The sequence below is a fragment of the Microtus pennsylvanicus genome, chromosome 1 (assembly GCF_037038515.1).
Source record: "Microtus pennsylvanicus isolate mMicPen1 chromosome 1, mMicPen1.hap1, whole genome shotgun sequence".
Classification (NCBI taxonomy): domain Eukaryota; kingdom Metazoa; phylum Chordata; class Mammalia; order Rodentia; family Cricetidae; genus Microtus; species Microtus pennsylvanicus.
Window position 1 is genome coordinate 28,583,501 of NC_134579.1, and position 23,582 is coordinate 28,607,082.

Sequence of the window (23,582 nt, forward strand, 5' to 3'; positions counted from 1 at the left end):
CTTGTTTGTAAAAATGCTTTGTTTTAAACCATGTATGCATGTATGCGTGCATGCATGTATGCGGGGAGCATGTGCACACAAGGGCAGGTGCCTTGGGAGGATAGAAGATGGCATTGGAGTTGGAGTTACAGGTGGTTGTGAGCAGATCAGTGTGGATGCTGGGAACCGATCTCTGGACCTCTGGAAGAACAATGTAGACTCTTAGGCACTGAGCCATCTCTCCAGAACAAAGGCTGCTAGCCTGTAATACCCTGAGAAACCCTACAAACTTGGGGCTTAGGAGAGGCTCTTCAGTGATGTGTGTTGGCTCCTCAGATATACATTTCCAGAATACCTAGTGTGACGGTGATGTAGTATTTTGTGCGCTTATTTATCTTCTGAAACGAATTCTGGAGACATTCCCTGTTGAGGAGAGCCACTTCAGACAGCAGGAACTGTAGTTCAAGAACCAGTTACTAAACCCAGTCAGGGGTGGGATTTGAACTTCTCTTTGGCATGCATCCCAGCCAATAGAATTAGCAGTGAGCTTGGAACAGGCCCAGGCAGCAGGCCTGAGGAAGATTTAATGGGCCTGTATTTTCTCTCTTCTTCACCCCTTTCCTGACCTCTACCCTGGGAAGGCATAATCAAAACATCAAAAGGATAGAAAGTCTCCATTTCATCATCAGTGACTTCCACCACTTATGAAGTGGCTCCTCTACAAATGAGCAGGTCTTTCTGGGATTTGCCTTGAATTGCAACAAACAAATCTCCAAATTTTCACAAAGAGCTAATTTCCTAAAATTAAATTATACAACATTGGGAAACTTTAAATCCTTTCCAAATGGAAGAGCCACCCCAACAATGGCTTAATCCTCCCCACACTTTGGACCTAGCATCCCCCTCTTTCCCCACCTCCCGCCTCCTTAAAATTAAATTACTGAATTAGAAACACGAGAGCAATTGGATGAGCCCTGCAGAAAATGTAGGAATTAAGAAGTCCCTTAAGTACAGCAAGAAAGCAGCGGAAAGCCTGTCTTTAATGTGGGAAATGCAGAGCCAGGAGACCCCAGCAGAAGACAAGCACCAGACTGGGTCATCATAGCAAGGGCGGAGACTGACAGTACGTAGTTCATAACAACTGACGCTGAAACCTGAAAACGGGCATTTTTCGGGTTATTTTTCAGATGGGTCAGGGACTCCCCCTCCACTTCCCCCCTTGAAGGGTGATAACTGTATCCCCTCCCCCACCTCAGAGTATTAATGTGGATCGATGATGTCATACCTGTTTACTGCAGGATAAACAATGAAATGAACTTTGTTAGAACCGAATCCTCTCGTTGAGCTCAGATGATGTGTGATCAGAGGTTAAATTCTTTGCATTAGACACGGCCACCTCAACAGGTCGCATTTTGGAAAAGCCTGTCTGCATCCTTGATTTGTTCAGGGGAAAACGAAAGAGGAGCTCTGGGCTGTAGGAGGATTGAGCACTCTTTTCAGTTCAGGAAGATGTTGAGGATTCTGGAGATATCTGGTAGGTGTCTCGGAACAGATGTAATTGTTTATGTGAGATCAGTACAGTCACAGGGCCCACAGAACAAAAGCATCCAGGAGCTGCAAAGCTCTGGTCCGGATCATCCAGCAACCACCTACATCATCGCTATGGAAAGCAGAGAGGGTGCAAACGTACAAGCATAGGCAGCAAACGCCCTGGTTCCTATGCTGCCGCCACTACTGTTAACTGTGGCGGCTCCTTCTTCACCAACCCAGCAATCTGGTCTGCGTGCGAGCACAGCCTGCTACGTTCCCGTCCGTCCGTCCATCCATCCATCCATCCATCCATCCATCCATCCATCCATCCATCCATCCAGGGTCCCTACTGTGTGCCGGGTTCTGGGCTGAGTACTCAACCCTCCTATAGTCCAGAGCTCCTTTTTTGTCTTTCCCCTGAACCTGGTGGGTGCGGCTAGTGCGGAAATTCACCCGGGAAAAATCCAGAAAGCTCAAGCCCAGAAGCAGCCCGATCCGCGCCGCCACAGGCGGCAGGTCTTGGGCAGCCCGGGAGCGCGCGTCTCCGTGGCCGCGCGGGGTCCCCCTGTCTGGCGCTCAGGTGGCTTCGCCGCCCACTCCACCGCTCCCTTCCCCTCCCCTCTCCAGAAAGGGTCGAGTTCGGCTGTTGCGCGCGGGGAAGGAAGGAGGGGCTACGAGGGATTTGAAAGTGCTCAGGCTGCCGAGTGGAGCTCTCGTCTGTCCCCGCCGCCCGCGAGCGGATTAAATTTCTGCAAATTTAAACTGAATGAGGCTTTCTTCTGCTGCCTTCCAGAGGGCGCCTGCAACCCGCCGTGCGCTCCTCTCCAGCGGGAGCGGCCCCGGGGTGCACCGCTGACGAACGGGCGGGCTAGAGGGCGGCGGCGCCTGTGTTTGGGGGACCTCGCCACCCGACTGCGCCCCTCTTGGACTAGCAGCCGCTGCGCCCAGCACCCGAGCAGGGTACCCGACGGGACGGCGGACGCGATCTAGGCGACCGATCCTCCGAAGACGAACTTCTCGGGGGCGGGTCCCCGGTCGCCCCGTCGCCAGCTATTGTCTGCGCGCCGCGCTCGCAAGGAGGCGCGGGGGGCGTGAGCGCGAAGACCCGGGCCGGGCGGGGCCGGGCCCAGGGCGGCTGCAGGAGGAGCCGGGGCAGTCCGGGGAGCCGGAGGAGGAGCGGCTGTGAGCGCGGGAGCCGAGCGGGCGCGATGCCGGCAGCGGCTGGGGACGGGCTCCTGGGCGAGCCGGCGGCGCCGGGGGGCGACGGGGGCTCGGAGGACGCAGCCAGGCCGGCGGCGGCCTGCGAGGGAAGTTTCCTGCCCGCCTGGGTGAGCGGCGTGTCCCGCGAGCGGCTCCGGGACTTCCAGCACCACAAGCGCGTGGGCAACTACCTGATCGGCAGCAGGAAGCTGGGCGAGGGCTCCTTCGCCAAGGTGCGCGAGGGGCTGCACGTGCTGACCGGAGAGAAGGTGAGCCAGGGCGCGCGGGCCTGGCGGGAGGACCTGGAGCACTGTCCCGCGAGCACTCTGCCTGACTTTCCAACCCTGTAGAGCTAGACGCACTCTCAGGCTCTTGCAGTGGGCCACCAGGCATTCACTGATGGGTGACTGGGGCAGGGGTCAGACTCGTGGGGTGGGGGACCCGGACAGATAGATGTACCCGCGAAACTACCCCGCACTGCCTTTCTGTTTTGTTTCGGAAGGGTGCCGCCTGGCGGACGCCAGAGAAGGGGGCGGGGGGGGCGCAAGCATAGAGTTGGCGTTGGGGGTCCTCCTGTTTCTTACCTTAGGGACGATAGAACTAGATCTAGACCGGTGTGTGTTTGGGGTGGGGGTGGGGAGCAGGGGGTGTCAGCCTTGCTTCTGGAATGTGAGGCGGGAGAACAGGGCAGCCAGTCTCTGAGACTGCTTAGTTTCATCCCTCCTGGGCTCTGGTGAGGACGTGGAAGAGAGCGGAGGCCCAGGAAACTACCCTCTCCACCCGCGTGGGCTGTGATGATCCTGCTTTTTGCAGGTGCAGAACTGCACAGCTAGACCCTACCCCCCGGGGGACTTTAGAGATTTGGAGATACCTTTTTATCTTTCTAGGGGAGGGTAGAGGAAAGGAAGCCCTCCCCCACTGGAGTGACACTATTTCCACCTAATCAGAAGTTAGAGGGTGTGAACTCTTGCCAGGCCAGGTGTAACTTAGATTTGTGAGAAGAAACCTAAGAGGCTGCCTTACTTTAGAGGCTGGGTGGCCCCACACAGGGAGTTACTCCTGGCTGCCAAGCTGGTACCCTCACTCAGGCATCATACTCCAACACTTCCCCCAGGCTGGGGGTTCATGCGGGAGGAGGAGCGCTCAGAGGGTCCTGGAAGCGAATAGCCTGAGGGACAAACCCTCGCATCTGCTGCTCTAGGTTCCCCTGCCCAGCCTAGGAGTTTGCCACAGTGTTAAATCGGGAGAACTCTAGTGACTGGCCCAAGCTGCTGCGCTTGCCTTGATACTTTGTTTCCCTTCTGGTTTCTGCTGTCTTGGAGACCCCTACATCTGAGCAATGGACTCCATCATCCTTAGAATTGCCCTCTTTTTCTGTTGCCGTCCCAAGTGGGGTGCCCCTTCATACTGGGTAAGCAGGGCTAGCCTGAGTCACTTTCAAAAGCACCTCTTGCCTGAATTCCCAAGCAAAAAGCAAGAGTTCAGTATGAGCTCACTTTAGCTCTTCAGAGAAGAACAAACTCTTCAGACCCAGCACTCGACGTTCTAATCGGAGTAAGCAAAAGTTTATTTACTCTTCCGTGTGCCGTGGGCTGCCTATCTGACGCACCGAGGTCCACTCAAGGTGGTGGGTTGCTGGGTGACTCTGTGAACGTGAAGTCACGTTCCTGTTCTTGTGGGGAGAGGTGAAGGAGTTGGTTTTTACGCCTAACCTCTAGGATTCAGCCTGGCCATGTGAATCAGCTCTTTAAAAAGGGGAATCTCCATGTTATCTGCACAGTGGCGAGTGCCTCCCGTTCCCCTGACCTATTGCTCCTGGTTCCTTAGAGGTTCTTGCCACATTGGGCTGGACCTCAGCTCCTCAATGGTGTAGTTTTGCCCCATGGCATAACACTTTTGACCTTGGCTGACTGCCTGGGGATGCATTCCAAGTTCAGCCCTCTACCCCTGTCCTCCAACAACACTCCCCCCCCCTCCATTTCACTTCTGGTCTCCTGTACTACTCTTGCCCAACGAGGAGTCCTTGGAATACAAGGAATTTCTACTCAACTGGGGCCCAGGCAGAGAGTCCCTTTCCTCTTGTCTCTACGATGGCTCAATTCATCTTTGCAGTGAGGAGATGCTCGGTGGATATAAAATTATTTCTCTGGTCTAATTAGAGACTCTGGTCCTGGATGGAGAGGTGGAGGCCAGGAAGGGATACTTGGTCATTCCTGCTGTGCTTTTCTGTAGCCAGGAGAATCCCCACTCTGGGGACAAGGCTGCATCAGGAGGAACCTGGGTTTTTAGCTCCTTCAGTTGTGAACTTTAAAGAAACAGTGGAGTCACTCATGGCTTTTTATCTCCCTCCACCTTTTGTGCTTAGCTAATAGATGTGGGCTTTAGCAGACTGTAGAGATGAGAAGGCAAGGGGAAGGGGAAGAGGGAGAGAGAGATATCAGTGAGTTAATGAGTCCCCAGCCGTCTTTTCTTTTGGGTTTTGCCTTATTAAGCAAAGCTAAAGGAAAAGTGAAGGCAACCTCAAGCCATTTGCAAACTAAACTGCAGGCCAAGGGCTTCCCTCAGGGGCAGCGGCTGGTGTGAAGCCTGCCTTCAGCATATCCTCCATTGCCCATTCTTGGGATGTTTGCTTTTAGGTGAAGCCTTTCATCTTTTCCTTCCATTTTTCGTGGGTACAGGTTTTCTTTTTAAGAATGCAGTGATGAATACTGCAGTGAGCAATAAGCGTGGAAGGCTTCAGAAGGAGCTCGTCCTGAGAAGTGGGTGCTTGGACCAGGTGATGGAGGGAAACACCAGGGCACAGCACCTCAGATTCCGCCTGTTTCAGAGCATCTCCTAGCAAAGCATGTGTTTTATTTTGGTTGATTTGTGGCCAAATTCAGACTCTTGTTAGTTGAAGGCATTTGAAGCAGCGTGGGTGGTGGTGTGGGGGGGTGTTTTGGATAAGGTGCACATTTCCAAAGCGCTTTGGATAAAATCCTCCAGGGTTTGCCTGGTGTTTCTGGCTTGGTCCAGGTGACAAACAAGTTCTCTTCTCCCCTCTTTCATTTTGGGCTCAGCCCTATCTCGAGAGGCTCCTATTGCTGCTGCTGCCTGCAGGGCAGGGCAAGGCAGGGCATTGTTTTCACCTCAGTGGCCTTTAAAGTTGGTTGGGAGTAACCTGAACCTAGATGGCCCCTTTACTGCTGGACACAAAGGACGCTTTAGGGCTGGAACCTAATTTTGCTTTCCTTTAGCTTTCGGTGAAGACTGTGAGATCTGTCCGTCTGACTATATAAAAATAAATATCCCCTTGATCATGTGAGGTTCTTAATTACTGTGTTCTCAAAAGTGACGTTTGTGCTGATAATCATGCATTAGGTTCTGAAAAGCGACCGTCACTGTGGCTTTGAGGTAGAGAACAAAGTTGCTGAGCAGGAATAGGGGCTGGCAACTCTGACAGCCTGGGGGAGGCTGCACAGTGCTTCTCGGTAGGTAAGACATACTTGTGTTAGCCCCCCCGCAAAGTTACTACCTCATCTTCAAAACATGGATAGAGTGTAGCTAAAACGTCTCAGCTGTTAAAGGAGTCTGCTGGCAAGCCCGATGACCCACAGTTCCTCCCGGTCTTCCCTTGGCGAAGACAAGCCCTGAGAGTTGCCCTCTGACCCTCGACTGCCACAGGTGCACTTCGGTGCACGCCCCCTCCCTCCCGCCGGTAAATGTAATAAAATTAAAAATACTGAAGAACAAAGCAAAGAAACTTGATAGGGGGAAAGAACAAGACCGCCTCGGACCCAGCCGGCTTGGCAGGCAAACTTAACTCTCCAGCAGGGCACAGAAGGGTAGCCGCCTTCGCTAACCTCCACCTCACCTGTGAGGAAGAGGCCAAGGGTGCACTGAGCTATTTCAGATAACTCATTCTAATCTTTGATTTTTATTTTTAAAAAAGCTCATTTATACATTTCATTAGAGCTATTTCGGGGCTAAAAACAAGGACTGCCTGCTCAGTAAGCTGCAAGTCATCACGCACGGAACACAACGGTACCAGGTACCTGGAGAGGAGACGTTACTAAAATTACCCTTTACTATGTTTTGCGAAGCAGGAGACATGACTAATTTTAGAGGTGGCCTTTTGGCAGACCCGTTTTTAGCAAGTATTTCTGAAACAAACAGATGCTAAATCCTGTATTTCTTCTTAAGTGCTAGGAAGTTCAGGGGCAGTGGCTCCTCTTCACCGTCAGCAGGGCCCCGTGGTGAGAAGGAGGGGTTTGCAGAGGCACCTGTCCTGTGTGCCTTACGTGGTGAAGCAGTGCCTGTAATTTCCTGGATTACAGGCGGTGCGGCTGTGGGCGTGCTCTCTTGAGCTTCCCGCCTGGCCTCATCTTTTTGAAGTACTGGGGGAACGGTGGAAATTGGCATGGAGGGTTTTTCTTAGCGCTCACTGATACCGGGCCAAAGGACTTCAAAGGGCGCCGTGAGTCAGCACTGCGGCGCGGACTGGTGCCCGCGAGGAGGAGCACACCTTGCATTTTCTCTGCAGGTGCTGAGTCCAGGCTCTTCGGGCTCATCCGCGTCTGCTTGTCACTGGCTATTCCGGGGAAGTGGCAATCGTCCAGAGTGGTGTTTTTCTTCCCAGCAGGGGTGGGGAGTGGCAGCCACATCCATCTGGAGAGATGGGCAGGTTGGGTCGACGGCTTGGGCATGAAGTGGGGTTTGTACTGGAGTGTTTTCCCCTTTCTATCATTCCATGAAAGACGAGACTTTCTGTCTTGCCTAACTGCGCCCCTGTCAATGAGCCTTATTTTATTGTTTTGTTGAGACAGGGTCTCACAGGCTGGCCTCAAAACTTGCTGTGTCACTGGGGAAAGTGACCTTGAGCTGCTTGGTCCTCCCACCCCCACCTCTAGAGTACTGGGGTTATGGGTGTTTGCCATTATGCCCCGTTTATTCAGTGATGGGGATGGCCTTATTTACTGCTCTATCTCTGTGAAGAGACACCAGGGCCAAGACAACTTATAAAAGAAAGCATTTAACTGAGGGCTTGTTTACAGTTTCAGAGGGTGAGTTCCTAACCATCACGCTGGGGAGCATGGCAGCAGACAGGCAGACATGGTGCTGGGGCCATAGCTGAAAGCTTACATCTGATCCATAAGCAGGAGGCAGAAAGGGAGACTGGACTGGGCTTGGACTTTTGAAACCTCAAAGCCCACCCCTAGTGACACACTTCCTCCAGGAAGGCCACACCTCCTAATCCTTCCCAAACAGTTCTACCAACTGGGGACTAAAGATTCAAATACATGAGCCTGTGAGGGCCATTCTTACACAGGCCTTCATGCATGCGAGGCAAGCATCTACCAATTGAGCTACTCCAGCCTTCCTGTTTGCTGTGCCCCTGCTCTGCCCACATCCACGTGCTGACCTGACCCCAATTTCCTGCTTTCTCATGGGAGTGTGGCTGGATGGGGAGACTGTCAGAGCTGTTGGACATGTCCTGAGACATTCTTTTCAGAGGCTTCAACCCAGATGAAGTTGGATTCTTAATGTTAGGGCAGAATAGTTCCAGGATAAGCAAGAAACAGAGTTGACATTTATTAAGAGATTTTTTTTAATAGCCCAGGGGGTAGGTAAAAGCCCTGTCACCCACACTGATGACCTGAGTCTGATCTCCAAGGGTCCACACGGTGGAAGAAAACAGCCAACTCCTGCCAGTTGTCCTTTGACCTCCACAGGTGTGTCCTGACAACCCCCCCCAAACAATAAAAAATGTAATAACTTAAAATTGTAAATTTCAGGGCTGGGGAAGTGGCTCAGTGTGGAAAGTGCTTGCTGTGCAAATGCCGAGTTCGGACTCCGGGTACCCACGTGAAAGCCCTCTGCACACGGTAGTCCGTCTCGAATCCTAGCATGGGGAAGCAGAGACGGGGAGCCCACGGAGTAGGCTGAGCTCGACTTTCTCAGTGTGCAGAGTGGAGAGCAGCTGAGGAAGACACGTGACATGTGCAGGCTTCCACACGCGTGTGCACACCCACATACACATACGCCCACATACATGTGAGGACACATGCTGGCGCGCACACACAAACACATAAAGAGAAGCAGTTTTAACATAGATTCCTAAACATGAGGTTGATGGAGCGGTGATTAGGGAGAGGGCGGTACACCCCCACGTGTGGGTGTAGCCTCTGCGAGGGAGAACTCTGCCTGATTGTCTCAGCAGTAGCCACACTTACGGTTTTCGTGGTTCTCTAGTTGTGTCTGAAAAGGCTGCTAAGAAGTCCCCCTTCTTTGTCCCCTCCTTTTTATCTTCAAAAAGAAAAATGAGACTATGATCGTTGGGCGGATCCTGGAGATGCCTTGGGAGGGCTATAGTTTGGTACGGTAAACCCGTGCATCATAATTGTTGTCTTTTACTGGAGATGGGGTTTCTTTAGGAAATTTCTGGAACATGGCTGGTGGAAGGGATATATGAAGAACTGTGCTTAGCCTTAAGCATAGTTCATTGTTGTTTTAGCATTCGTACGTAAAGGATCTCTGTGAAAGAGGTATTGACTATGCAGACAACCTTCACAGCCAGTGTTAACCGTGTTGGGATCCTTAACCAACCAGACTCCTGGGCGGGGCTTCTCTTCCTCCTAAGTTCCTTCATTTTCCCCGTCCTTCTATTCTACCTTAAGAACTAAGCAGGAAAGTATAGGAAAATCAGGGCCTGTGTGTCTCACACATTGGGTGATGCTGGTGAATTTGAGAGTCCTTGTCCTGAGTGCTAGTCCTGGGGCTGATATTCAGGATCTTCTGTGGATTTTCTCCTTTGATGCTGTCCGCAATGCTTCATAGGTGAGCATTCCCTTGCTAGTGTCTTTACCGGCATTGCCTAAGCAGAGGGATAGCTTGAGCAGATTTTCTCTCTGACTTTCTCTTAGTTTGCTAGGGTGGCACATTACTATAGATTCGGTGGCTTAAACAACATATATTTGTTATGTCACGTTTCTGGAGATCAGAGTCCAGAATGAAGGCCTGGGCAGAGACATGCTCCTTCTGGAGACTCTTTGCTTCTTCTAGTGCTTGGTGTTCTCAGCATCTTCAGTATCCCGTGTTGGTTGATGTGGCCCACCGGTTTCTGTTGTTCCTTTGTTTGTCTCCTGGCTGGGTTGCTTCCTTCTTCCAATAAAGGCACCCATCACTGAATTTAGAATCCATTCTAATCGAGTTCTGTCTCCTTTGAACTTGATTACATCTACAAAGACCCTATTTGCAAATACGACCACATTCACAGGCACTAGGGCACGGGTCTCCGCCCGCAGTCTCGACCCCTTTGGAGGTTGACCACCCTTTCACAGGTCGCATCTCAGATGTCCTGCATATCGGCTGTTTACAGTATGATTCAAACCAATAGCAAAATTACAGTTATGAGGTGGCAACAAAAATAGTTCTATGGTTGGAGGTCACCAATAACATGAGGAACTGTGTTAAAGGGTTGCAGCATTAGGAAGGCTGAGGACCACCGTGCTGGAGATTAGGACGTGAAGCTGTCTGTGTGGGAGTGGGGTATAGTTCACCCTGCTACACCTTAGGTCGCTGTATTGTGTCATAGCTGACTTCCAGGCAAGCTGACCGCGAGGAAGAGAGGAATGTGTTCCTAAGGGCTAATTCTGGAGGCTAGAGGTCCGAGGTCAGGCTTGGTGGTGTTGGTTCCTTCGGAGAGCTGTGAGGAGAGTCTCAGACTCTTCTAGACGACTGTCTTCCCACTGTGCCCTTCCATGTTGAAGGAAGCAGTCACCAGGTCAGCGTCCCCTCTAATGCCACCACCTCAACTCCATTACATCTCTAAAGACCTTGTCTCCGCATAAAGCCACACTAGGGGCATGGAGAGCTCTCAGCTGTGAATGTGGGAGGGGTGCAGTTGGACTCTTACTTGCGCGTTCACACCATGCATGCTATTTGTTCAGAGGGATGCAGTCGGACTCTTGTTGGTGTGTTCACACCATGCATGGTATATATGCTCAGAGGGATGCAAGGGACTCTTATTGGTGTGTTCATACCATGCATGGTATATGCTCATGAGTTCATATCCCCATTAGACCATAAGCTCCGTGAGGAGAAGAACTGCCCTATTCCTTATGCCAATAATGACTTCTGGCACACACAGGGCACTCACCAAAACTCATGATAGATGGAAGGATTGCTTTGATCTTCTTAGGTGTTATATAGCACTTTTTCTTCTGGTTGTAACAAGATGCCATCTTGGACTTTGCCTGGTAGCCATGGCAACTAGAGCAGAACAAGACAGTGCAAGCCAGGCCTGAGATAATGGCAATAGGACTTTAAAAAACACTCTCCAGGAGATGGAGGAGAGGCGAGTCAGGAAACCTCCCCTGAGACTCCAGCTACTCTTCCCAGCCCCCTTCCAGCAGCCTCAAATGATCCTAGGAGATTTGGAGTGCATGGAAAAGAAAGGGTTAATTAAAAGCGGGGCTCCACACTGTAGTGTCAATGAGGTCACCACCTATGATGGAATGGGATTTTTCAGTGATGCAGCTGTTTTTGTGGGGGGTCACCCATATTCCTGTGAGTAGCCCCTCACTCATGCACTGTAAGGTAGCCCGATGACTCCTTGATCTCGCTGAGCACTTTGGTGAGATTGCCTGCTGGTGGTGCCCATCCAGGGTGAATGAATGCGTACTTCTGTATCCCTAGGGAGAGTTACCACAAACAATTATGTGGGGAGGGCTTTCCGAGTGGTCGTCAGGCTGTGGATTCACAAACGCTCTCTTTCCCTCCCTGGGGCTGCTGGGAATATCCGGGGTTGAACCCATTGCTGGACTGCTGTCCGAAGAAACACCCTGGCCCAGTCACAGCTGTGCTTTCTCTAGAGATTCGTTATGGTGGGCAGCTAGTTATTGGAGTGCTGGGACAGACAGAAGACACATTTTCTGCAGATCATAACCCTGTTCTTGGGCCCTCAGCTTTCCCAGAGACTGAGCACCAACACTACAGCAGATGAGAGGTTGCTATTTGCAAACATACATTTTTTTGGATGTCTCCCATGGAGATATATGTAGGCTTGGAGTCTGTCTCTGTGACTATATTTTTCTCCATAAGTTTATTAGTCTCCTAACCCAGATTCTTGCTGAAACATTCTGTAATCCTGCAGGCTCTGCTCGCCTGTCTTCTGAGCTGTCTGATGAGTTTTGGTCTCATTCCCTTGTTAACCTTTGCCATTTTCATCCTCCGCTTGAGGTCTAGTTGTCTTATTGCCTGGGTACATGTCTGCCACGGTTTGAACACTATTTACTAATGTATGTGTGTGTTTGCTTACATGAGTTTATGCATGCCATGTGTGTGCAGGAACCTGGGGAAGCCAGAAGAGGCCATCGGATCAGTACTGGGAATTGGGCCTCTGTAGGAGCAATGTGTACTTTTAATTGCTGAGCCATCTCTCCAGTGTCCTGTTTGAACTCTTTCTCCATGAAATACCTCTATTGGTCACCTGCCCTTTGCTTCTAGACTAGGCAGAAAGCTTGAGTGTCCACGGAGCACAGAGGCCACTGAGGAGTCTGTCTTCAAGCTATGAATAGGACAGAGGTCAGAATCCTGCATCTCTCTGTGTGAGACAAAACAGAGTTTCATGGCCTCCCGATCCCCAACCTGCTGGAAAGAAATGAACGGGGACCAGGAGAGTAAAGATAAAAGGTGACCAGCTGCAGGCCAGGTCTTCCACGTTGTGTTGGATAAGATCTTTTCTGCCATGTGGCATTTTGTGTTGGTGCTAAGGTCTTCATTTTCCCCTTCAGCTTCCACCAGCATCCTAGGAACCTGTTAAAGTTAGCATGTGAAGGCCTACATTTTGGGAGATCCATTTGAGAACGACAAAGCTGGCTTTACCCAAGAAAACATTTCATCGGGGTTTGGGGTCTTAGCTGAGAATTCCCAGAGAAAAGTGTTGGTAAAATAGGCAGCTAACTAGGCCCTGTGACAGTGGAGAAGGAAAGCTGAGAGCCCTAGGCAGAGCTTGGGGACTGGTGGGTCATCACCTTCATGTGTGGTCCTGGGGAATGAGGGACACTGTCCCATACCTGTAATATCTAGCTGCTGTCTTTTGCAGGTTCACCACGAGGTTAAGAATACACACACGCCGGGTGGTGGTGACGCACGCCTTTAATCCTAGCACTCGGGAGGCAGAGGCAAGCAGATCTCTGTGAGTTCGAGGCCAGCCTGGTGGTCTACAAGAGTGAGTTCCAGGATAGCTAGGACTGTTACACAGAGAAACCCTGTCTCGAAAAATCAAACCAAACCAAACCAAAAACCCAAACACACAAAAAACACACATAGACATGCACCCCCCACAAATGCATGTGGATATATATAAAATATTAATATAGATTATATGATATTACTCTGGGCATAGATATAAGCAAGTAAAACTTTTTGGCAGCACAGTTTCTCGGTGAAAGGTACAGGATGTAGTGGAGGGGATGGGGTGAGGCAGAGACAGGACCAGCTAGCAAGTTTTGTAAGTTCCCAGGAGGAGACATCGAAGTGAGACACCGTGTCTCTCCCTTCCATTATCATTCTGCTGAAATTATAGACCCCCAGAGGAATCCTGTGCGGCAGGGAGGTAGAGGCTGGCACCCTGGTGCCGGCGGGAGGAAAACCGTCTCCCAGAAAGAAGTTTCACCAGGTCTGACAGCTTGGCAGGAGTCTTTCAGAGAGACTGGAGGTGAGACAAGGATGGGTGGGTGATGGGTGGGGCCACTGCTTAATTATGTCTTCTGGCCTGTGTTTAAGCCTAAACCTCGCGAGGGAGGGGTACAGCTGGACCTCTGGATGTGTTCCTTTTCCCAGTGGGCCACCAAATGGTCTTGGATGTGAGGTTCAAGGGCTTCAAGGAGGAAGACGGTCTCTTTGAGTAAAAGAAAAGTTACTAATACCACAGACAGTTGGCAGATGGCAGGGTCTCAGTAGCGTCCAGGCTCACACGGCAGAATGGCAGATTTCAGAGGACAGCGGCTCTGTCCCGTGCTGTTGATGAGTAGCCAGTAACACAGGGCACTGCCTCTTACTGGTGGGGAGGGAACCCCTGTGTTTCGAAGAAGGAAAGTGTGATCTTGAGGGTTTGTAGAGCAGTGTGGAGGAGGGTCTCACTCAGTTAATGTGTGTCCATCCCAGGGGCCGAGAGAATGGAGTCCGGTAGCCCGAGTCCTGTGTGTGTGTTCAGCTCTGAGAGGCAGGGAGACACAGCTGCCCACTGGCATGGCCTTAGCCATGACTAGGCTAACATCTCTGCCCTGTTAGCTTATATAAAGGAAGGGGGAAAAAAGGAGGGATGGAGAAAGATGGGATAGGAAGCCTTTGGTGGGGGGGCGGGGGATGGCTGTCTTAGTTTCTGACTGTTTCCTGCGGACTCTTGGGCGTCTTGGAGCCCCCATCCTAGGGCGATGGTCCAGAGCCTGGTGTCAGTACTCATATACTAGGAGGACCTTGTCCATATAAATACAGATGGCGTACTTAATGGTGGTTAGCAGAGGACTTGGAGAGCGATGATGACATAAGAATAAACACTATTATTAAAGGAATAACCACAGGTGTGTCAGGATGTCCATGAAGAGTTTTGAAGTCAATCTGAGTTGTATTTGTTGCGAAGTGTGGGCAGAAGACGTGCAGAGAGGTGAATTAAGCCAGATTTTAGGCGGCCGCAGGTGAGATTAGGTGAGATTTTATCCTCACGGTAAGGATAGATTTTAGTCTGGTTGCCATAGCTCTCCTTAGAGTTGATGTCATTAAATAGTTCTGATTTGGTTGCACGACTTTTAAGTCACATGATAAGGTAAGAGACTGCCTGTTTTTGTTGTTGTGTGTTTTCTTTTAAGGCTAAAATAGCCCGAGATGTAAGCTCTGGCCGGGGGCCGTAACATTCCAGCTCGCCACACCCGCTGAAGCGCTGGCTGGCTGCGCAGAGGGAGCTTGCTGAAGTCGTGCAAACACCAATGTTGCTTTCTTTTCCTTGGCTCTGATGAAGATGAGACTGAGTGACTGAGTTATCGGGAGAGAGAAATGGCTGCCAAGCCACCACGGGAGAAACTCCTGCATCATGTTAGTCTATTAGCCATGCGCCAGCCTGAGTTTTTATGTAGTATTGTGCCTAACACTAGAGAGATAAAAAAGCACAGGGAGCGGCAAAGTCTAAAGTGAGCGCTCTAGTTTAGACGGGAGAGCCTTTAAAATCTTAGGTCTCCCTGGCTGTAGTAAATGGCTCAAACTCCGCTATGACTTTTCTTAATAGTAGAAGGTTTTTGGCTATAAGAATTCAGATATAAAATATGAGAACTGTGCTGGCAAAATGCTTGGTCAAGGTGCTTGCTTCCAAGCCTGCCAAGCCAAGTTCAACCTACATGACCCACATGAAGGAAAGAGAAAACGGATTCATATATATATATATATATATCACACATCCTAAAATGGACTTTCTTTTGGCATATTTAAGATAAGTTTTTGTCTATCTTAAATTAGATTTCTTCATATACAAATTATACTGTGTAATCATAAAATACTTTTACAAAGACAGCGACACATTTGAATGTTTTTAAAGCTGAGAACGTGGTTGCAGTAGAGTTGAGTCTGGGTAAGTGAGCAGTTCTACCCAAACATGATTAAAGGAAGGGCTCGGTGCCATCCTCTTCTGTAGTCTGATCAAAACCAGGATTAGCATCATTTTATCCCTGAAGAATAAGCCGGCAAAGCCATAAACATCTTTCAAGTGTAGCAGGATTGAAGGAAAGTTAGAATATAGTGCTTTCCCTCCAGGCTGGCGGAGTCTTCTTCCGGTAAATGAACTCCGCCGACTTGTCTTCTTTCAGAAGGAACTTACTGTGATGGACTCATGATCCGATCCGTTTGTGGCAATCACTTAAATCACCAGATCTTCCGTCTGGTGGACTGAAGATCATAAGCACAATGAGGATTTTGTCTACCGGCCAAATTTATAAATAGATTGAATTATTTGTCTAACAGAATAAGTTTTATGATCACTGTAATTTAGCCAGAATGTCTCAAGTAGGCATAATTCTTTGTAAAAGAATTCTTTCCACTGTTAAACAGTGTCTGTCCAATAAGAGACAGCTTTGCCATTGAAAGTACATATGAGCAGGGTTTGGAGAAATCTAATCACAGGTTTTACATGTCTCATTCAGTAAAAGAATAGAACGCAATCATTATATTTCTAAGCCCATTTCTGTAAACATTTCTAAGGCAGATCTGTACTTCAGAATTTATTTTTTCTGTAAGCAGAGTATCAGGCATCATTAATCTCAGTATAATAGAATTTTGACCATAGGAATTAAAATTAATTTAGAACTAATAAACCATCTTTTTATAATTTTCTCATAAATTTTTTTTTTATTCAAAGCCTTTCTGTTCTTTAGGTTTTCTTTACCAAAAATGCACTTTATAGTGTGTGCATCCCTTAATAAACAAATGAGGACACGGGAAGTGACAGTGTGCTGCAGAAATACAGTGTAGAAGAGAAGTTTATGTTTAAAGTTCATTAATCTTACTGGTAAATTCCAAGATGTCCCTGCATGGAGAAAACAACAACTCTCTTTGCCTTATGCCTACCTTCCCGCTCATACATACGTACACTTCTTTTTTTTCAAAGATTTATTTATTATGTATACAATGTTCTGTCTGCATGTGTCCCCGCAGGCCAGAAGTTGGCACCAGATTTTATCACAGGCGGTTGTGAGCCACCATGTGGTTGCTGGGAATTAAACTCAGGACCTCTGGAAGAACAATCAGTGCTCTTAACCACCGAGCCATCTCTCCAGCCCTGTACACATCTTAAAGCCGGGAATATGGCACTCTATCACCTTGATGGCGGCCACAGGGCTTAGGGTTCGTTTGTGTGTTTTTCTCTTTGAACACAGGATGACTCGGGAAGATGGTGACCATGCTGGCAGCGAACGATTGCAGCTTGCAAAGTGACAAACAGTTCGGGGACAGAGGGCCACATCTGCAGCCTGAGAGGAGCTAGGCATGGGAGGTTTATATCTGAGCTGAGAGAGGCGCATTTGGGAGAAGGGAGGGGTGGCGAGGAGCCAGTTTGGGCGGTTTGAAACTTTTCTTTTTCCTCTAAGAAGGGTTTGCTACTTGGGGCTGATAATTTGGGGCAGAGGAGGGATATGGGTGAGCCGACATTTTCCTTTCAGGTGTGTAGCTCAGGGAGGGGGAGGGGAAGAGCTGTGGCTAATGGATTTTGGAGGCTAAAGGAAAACAATGTGGGAGCCTTCTGATTGAACCCAGAGTATCAGATTGCCTGGGCTTCAGAAGTAGTATGTCTTGCTCAACTCTGGAGTTGTTTGCCAAGAATCAAGGCCCCCAAACTAATGGATACTGCAGTCGCATGCTCACCCAATTCAAGAGATTTGCTAGTTGGTGAGGACTCTGTTTTTTGATCAGCAAGAATCAAGACTCACAAGCAGCTTTGATTGCCAGGGATCGAGCTAACTAACCTTCTTCCATCCCTTCCATTCGCCCCTGCCCTTCCTGTAACTCAAGAGCATTTGGTGTGGGCTCCAAGGCACGAGGGACCTCCTTTGTGGGTTCTTGTTTGCTTTGGAGTTAAATCTGGTTTTACTTTGAGTCAGTGGTGAGGAAGGGGCGTACTCACTATTTGGAGGGGCCAACCAGTTGGAGATGGAGGGCTGGGGAATTCTCACGGGGAGAAGCAGTGACTGTTTCCCGTGGCATACTGGCCTGGAGATGGATCCAGGCAGGGTGCCCATGTAGAGCGGAAACAGCCAAGGGAAGAAAGTTACTGCTGGGGTAGGGGGTGAGGGTGGGGGAGGGGCAGGAGCGGGAAGCAGAGAGAGATGCAAAGGTTTTACAGAGAAGATTTCAGAGGGAAGGAGAGTGGCAGTCAAGTATGAGGGATGCCTAAGCAGGAGAACCTGGCTGCCACCCTTAGGAGAAGAAGCTGAGCCTCTTGTGTGATCAGAGGAGGAGATTTGGCTGGGAAGGACAGAGGCAGGAGGCAGAAGCCTTGTTATCTCCTGAGGAAAGTTGCACCCGGCCAGCTGGAAACTCTTTTGAGCAGATTTGTAGTGACGTGATTTGGAAAGTAGTATCCAGTCAGCTGAGGGACGGCAGCTTTTCAGACAGAAAAGGTTCCAGTGGGAAGCCTGTGCCATTTGCCCCGCACTCTGTGAAGTTACCCGGATCTGTGTGATCTTTGGGATCAAAGTTACCCGTTGTGAGGTCAGGCGAGTTTGAAAGGAACAGGAGGAGCTGATGTCCTCCTGGGTGTGTGAGCAGTGTTACAGCCATCACTATACTGGCTGGCCTGGAACTCAGTATGTAGACCAGTCTGGACCGGAACTCCCAAACATCCTGGCCTCCCCAGTGTACCACCACACCTGGGCAGGTTTGAAAATCAAATTGCAACGCTCTGAGCTCTGATTTTGTATAGTAGGGTCTCCTGGGTGCCCCCAGGATTCCCAAATTCTTGTGTCCTGGGACAAGAGATTGGGTAGGGACAGGTGGAGAGTGGGAGAAGCAGAGAGAGTTTAGTCAGGGGCCACTTCTGAGTGAGGAAGCTAGCAAGAGCTGAGAGCTCCCTAGTGGTTTTTGCGGTGGACCGGGACTGTCACGGTCATTCAGAAAGCACGGGCCCCTCTGTACACGTTCAGCTATGTGTGTTTCTGGCATTGGGGGGGCTTCCTGTCTGGTTTCTTTTATATGGACTCTGTTCTCTACTTTCTTAGCACACCACTAGAATAGTGACTTTTCTACCGGAACCGCCCCGTTTGCCGACTTGATCATGTGGACCGGCTGGAGGCTGCACAGCTTTCTCAGGTTTTGTGGGGCCTCTCTTCCTCAAGGGGGGACTTCAAGGCCCAAGGAATGAGGAAATGGCCCAGAAGTGAAACTCTGAGGGAAGGCTGGCTGCTGTGTGTGTGTGCATGCCTGTGCGCGCGTGTGTGTGCGGGTGTCTGTGTGTCTGTCTGTCTGTAGGTCTCTGTCTTGGGGCCGCGTAGGTGTGGTGTTATGAGAGCATTCCTCAGAGCCCCATGTCACTGAAAGCGAATGTGGCTAAAGCTAAGTGTCGTCACTTACGTAATCTGGCTTTTCATCTGGAATCACCCTGCTCCCATGCAGAAACAGGGCTTCCTAAGTGCATTCTTTATTCCAGGTTAAAATTTAATTAGAGAAGCTAGTCTCTGACTCAGTTCTCAGTCGAACATTTACATTTAATAACACTAATAAAGAAAGCTTGTTTTGCAAACACGGCTGCAGGTTCGTGAAGTGTTGTTCCCATAGGATGACATTTGATTCTATTAAAAACGAACATTTGTGAGCAGTAGTTGCCATTTCAAGGCCAATTTGAAGTAATAAAACTCAGATTTCCCTCTGGAGGGAAAGTGCTCTGTGGCTATTGTACGCCCACGAAATTTATTTCTTCATCTCCCAGCTCAGAAATGAGTTGCTGTCTTGTTCTTTCTCACTTCCATTCCCTCCTCCCTCCCCTCTCGTTCCTTCCTTCTTTTTCTCCCAATCACAGAGAGTCAGTCGTTGAAGCAGCTGACAGAGAACCCGAGAGCACGCGGAATAACAGTCTAGTTTTTTGCAGTCAACAGACGAAGAGCGGTGGCTTCCTGCCTTCAAAAAGGCCATTATTCAGCAGCGTGTTTGTTTCTATGTGAGTCCGTGTACACGTGCGTGTGGCATGCGTGCATGTGTGTGTATAAATTACCAAATGCCACTCTGTTCTTATGATCAACTACACACATGGTACTAGGGGTCATATGTGTTGAGGACACAGTCTACCACATAGGAGTAACCCTCGCCTAAATACTGTAAAAATTATATTTTAAAACATTTTGACAAAGCATTTCCTATTTTGAACTTCAGTCATGGGAGTGCTTTCTAATTTTTGAGGTTTTTACACATTCAGGTCTGTCTTGGCTAGTGGCTGCCTGTGTTGTTCTGCACAGCCACTAGCACACTCTTTCGTCATCGAGTCTCTCTCTTGCTGTGCACTTTAAATTCCACGATCTACTCCCCTTTCATTTTAGATAACATTAACTTTTTTCTCCTGTTTAGTTAAACATACCCCCTTTTCTTGTTGAAAATATATACAAGGTTTAAATAAAAATTGCTTTGAGTCATAGAGTCCAGAGAAAGTCAGTATGAACATTTCATTCACATGCGCTCCTCACACACAACAGCTATATGTAGTTACATGTAGCACACACACATGATAGTTATGTATAGTCACAGATAGCACACATGCAGTAGTTATATGTAGTTACATGTAGTATATGCATGTAGTAGTTATATGTAGTTACATGCGGTATATGCATGTAATAGTTACATGTAGTTACATGTCGCACATGTATGCACTAGTTATGGACATTGCTAGTCTTCCTTTCCCCTTTGATTGTATATCCACTGTTCATACTGTTGTTTTTTTTTGTAAGTACCCCTTATTTTACTGGCAATTCAGAAACTGTTTTCCCACATTGTTAAATATTCTTTTAAAATGTGTTGTTTTGAGATTTATTTCATTATCTGAAGTTACTGCAGTATTGAAAAGGTGGGGTTGCCCCGTGTAAACCCTGCTGCTGGGACTGCCCTTGTGTCTGTATCTGAGCCATTCCTTAGGAACAATACTTCAAAGAGTGCTCACATAGCTTCAAGTTGCAATTCAGAAGGATTCTGTTGCATGACAACATTGTATGAGACTGACTTTTAAAATATGCATCTTGATAATTTGTCAGCAATTTTCGCCATGTTTTGCCTCCTTCTTGGCTTTCATGAGCTGTTTACATATTAAGGATGTTAACTTTACCTTTGTTGTGTTGTAGGTCTTTTCTCCTTGGTCATTTACTTCCCTTCGGATTCAGTTTATGACCGTCTTTGGCAGAGGGGTATTAAGGTTTTGTTTTGTCTAGTCAACCAATTAATAGTGTTCTTTAGTGTCCCCTTGTTTTCAAGCTTATCCAGAGGGAAGGATTTGCTGTTGGCTTTGCTTTGTGCATTGTCCGTGATTGTTGCCAGTTTCTTGTTGTTTGTGCAGGCATCTTTGTGCTGGGTAGGGAGCGATTTTTGACTGCGCCTCTTGTTTCTAGTGACAGGCTGCAGGCTCTGGGGGCTCACAGCTTCTGTCCACCATCTTTCTGCTTCTTCGCAGCTCTATGGTCTTGGGTAAAGTATGGAAACCCTCTTAAACGTCAGTTTCTCCATCTGTAGCATAGTGAAATATATCTCATGAATATTCAGTGACAATCATGTACATATGTGTATGTAAATGGTGTGTGTGTGGGGGGGCGTTTAATTAGCTTAAAGTATATTCATCACTGCACTGGAGAACACACGGCAGTTGGCTATGCTTTTCATTTAGACCCTCAGACCTCTTTTTAAACATAAAGGTATGTAGAGGTCAGACCCTGGAGCCGGCAAGACGTAGACCGCCCACTCAGTTTATCTGGATGATGGAGTTTTCTTCTGAGGAGGACAGAGGCGAGGGGGTGGAGAGGATCGTGGGACACCTCTGCAGCAGTCACCTCCCCAGGGCAGGAATGGCTCTGGACGTGCCGAGACACACATGTCTGCATTCCTCAGCTTCCACACCCTTCGTATCTGCCTGTGCCATGAGCCTCTTGGCAGCTTCCTTTCTCTGCCTGGGGAAGGGGCTTCTCTGTCTCTGAGCTCTGTTCCTGCTCTTTTTAGATCGTGTGTGTGTGTGTGTGTGTGTATGTATGTGTGTGTGTGTGTGTGCGTGTGTGTGTGTATGTGTGTGTGTGCGTGTGTGTGTGTATGTGTGTGTTGTGTGTGCGTGTGTGTGTATGTGTGTGTGCGCACGTGTGTGTGCTGCCATTCGCTGACCCCTGGCTAGAAGGCCCTGGAGTGTCTGAGACCTCCATTGACAGACCGGGACTGGGTAGGGAATGTGATCTTGTATTAAGAGTTCCTGGAGTTCTTTTTCCAATCCCACGGTGTCTCCGTCCTCCCTTCCTGCAAAGCCATTTTGTTCCTGTACCTCTTGGGCTGCATGTGGCTGCCAGTTGTCCCAGGATGGAGGCGGGATATTGATTGTTTCCTGTTGCCTGTGGGACTGGAATGCTTCTTGAATTAAAGCTAATTTTGGAGTTTGAAGTATTAAATGTCAAATTTGAAAGCGAACGTATCTAAGACTTCTTTGTTGCAGAAGAGGAGGTCATCCAAGGCCTAGGGGAAGGGAAAGGAAAAAAGAAATAGGAGAAAGAAAGGAACCGATTCCTTCCCTGTACCAAGTGATTCCCCCTACACTTATGGAAGCTCACCATTTTCATAAAGTTTGCTGTATTAGTATGCGTATCCCTCTATCAAAAAGTCATTTACTAGGTAAGGTAGCCTGAAACCTATTTCTTTTTTTCTTCTGTTTAAAATGATATTAAATCATTCTGTTATAGTGTTATTTAATATGTAAACTGTATTGCTATGCATAAAATATACTTTAATTTTTTTTTTTATGAGAAGTCATTTGGTAGGGACAACACTGGGGAAATGTCCTAGCTGTAGTTAACTGAAAGAAGACAGTGATAAACGGGTGACTGTGGGGGTCACCCCCTTCCTGCTTCTGTATCTGTGACGGTGCATGTGCGTTTGTGTGTGGGTTTGTGCACCCAGGAAAGGGTGTTGAATTCCTGGGGCTGAAGTTACAGGTGGATGTGAGCTCTCCAGCAGGCACTAAGACCCAAACTGCAGGCCTCTGCAAAAGCAGCAAGGGCTCCTAGCTGCTGAGCTATCTCTGTAGCCCCTCTTCTCTCTTTTCTTTTTAAAAATTTTTGTGTGCATTGGTGTTTTGCCAGCATGGGTGTCTGTGTAGGGATGTCAGATCTTGGAATTATAGATGGTTGTGATCAGCCAGCCATGTGGGTGCTGGGAATTGAACCTCTGGAAGAGCAGCCAGTGCTCTTAACTGCTGAGCCATCTCTCCAGCCTTCCCCCATTCTTTTTTTTTTTTTTTTTTTTTTTTTTTTTTTTTTAATTCAAGCAGCATTGGTCCCTTCTTTGTGTAAAGTTTCTGCTAATCACATGTATGGGCTCTTATACAAATTAGAGAAGCTCAATTAGAAATAGAACAACAGACCAATATCCTAGAGGTCTAGCAAATTGTTAGTTAAAACCAGCCGGCAAAGTCTATGCTGTGGCTTCCTCTAGAACAGACAGCAAAGGAGGGGGAGGACTGCGGAAGGGAGTTGGTCAGTGTGTGTGTTGCTTGCTGCCCAGCAGACCTGGTACCCCATCTTACGGAACAGGTAGAGTCTAAAAGAGAGAGCCTCAGGCCTCAAGACCTCCATCCTGTCTCCACTGTCTTCACCCCACTGGGTATGGGAAGGACTCATAGCGTGGCCAGAGCCCCAGAAAACGTTGGAGCTGGCAGCTTAGCCCCGCTCACCCCTTCCCACATAGTCTCTCCCACGGATGAGTGAGCACTGTGACAGTTTAATAAGAGGCTGTGACAAGGACATGCAATTGGGGAGAGTGGAAAAGCCAGAGCCTCTGAGCTGGGATTCTTTTCCTTTCTTTCTGGGAAAGGAATTCGGCGGTTTTGGGTTTCTTGGTGTGTAACCTGAGAGGCTCATCCATCTCTCTGTGACAGAACGCTTCAGCTTTGGGAGAGCAACTTCTGATTTATCAGGCACAGCTGGGTGGGCTGCTGCTCACTGGTGCCTCACTGCGCCCAGGAGCAAGTTGCTCAGCAAGGCCTCAGCCTTCCAAAGGCCCACGAGCTGGGGCTTTGTGTGCCGCAGTGGCCGCTGGGAGCTGTCACTCTGAGCATGTGTGTAGAGAAGCTCAGATGAAGGAGGGATCACTTGGCCCCTATCCAGTCTTGCCTTTGTCAAGGCTGAGTT

The 23,582-nt window shown here is 48.8% G+C and overlaps 1 protein-coding gene across 1 annotated transcript in view; it reads left to right on the forward strand.

Annotated features, from left to right (window-relative positions):
• The first annotated feature begins 2,469 nt into the window (after positions 1 to 2,469).
• Hunk (hormonally up-regulated Neu-associated kinase) overlaps positions 2,470 to 23,582 on the forward strand; it is a 109,602-nt gene continuing 88,489 nt past the window's right edge. Inside the window, exon 1 of the mRNA XM_075959489.1 lies at positions 2,470 to 2,978. Coding sequence (XP_075815604.1) covers positions 2,718 to 2,978 — 261 coding nt within the window. The 5' untranslated portion in view covers positions 2,470 to 2,717. The remainder of the gene's footprint in view (positions 2,979 to 23,582) is intronic.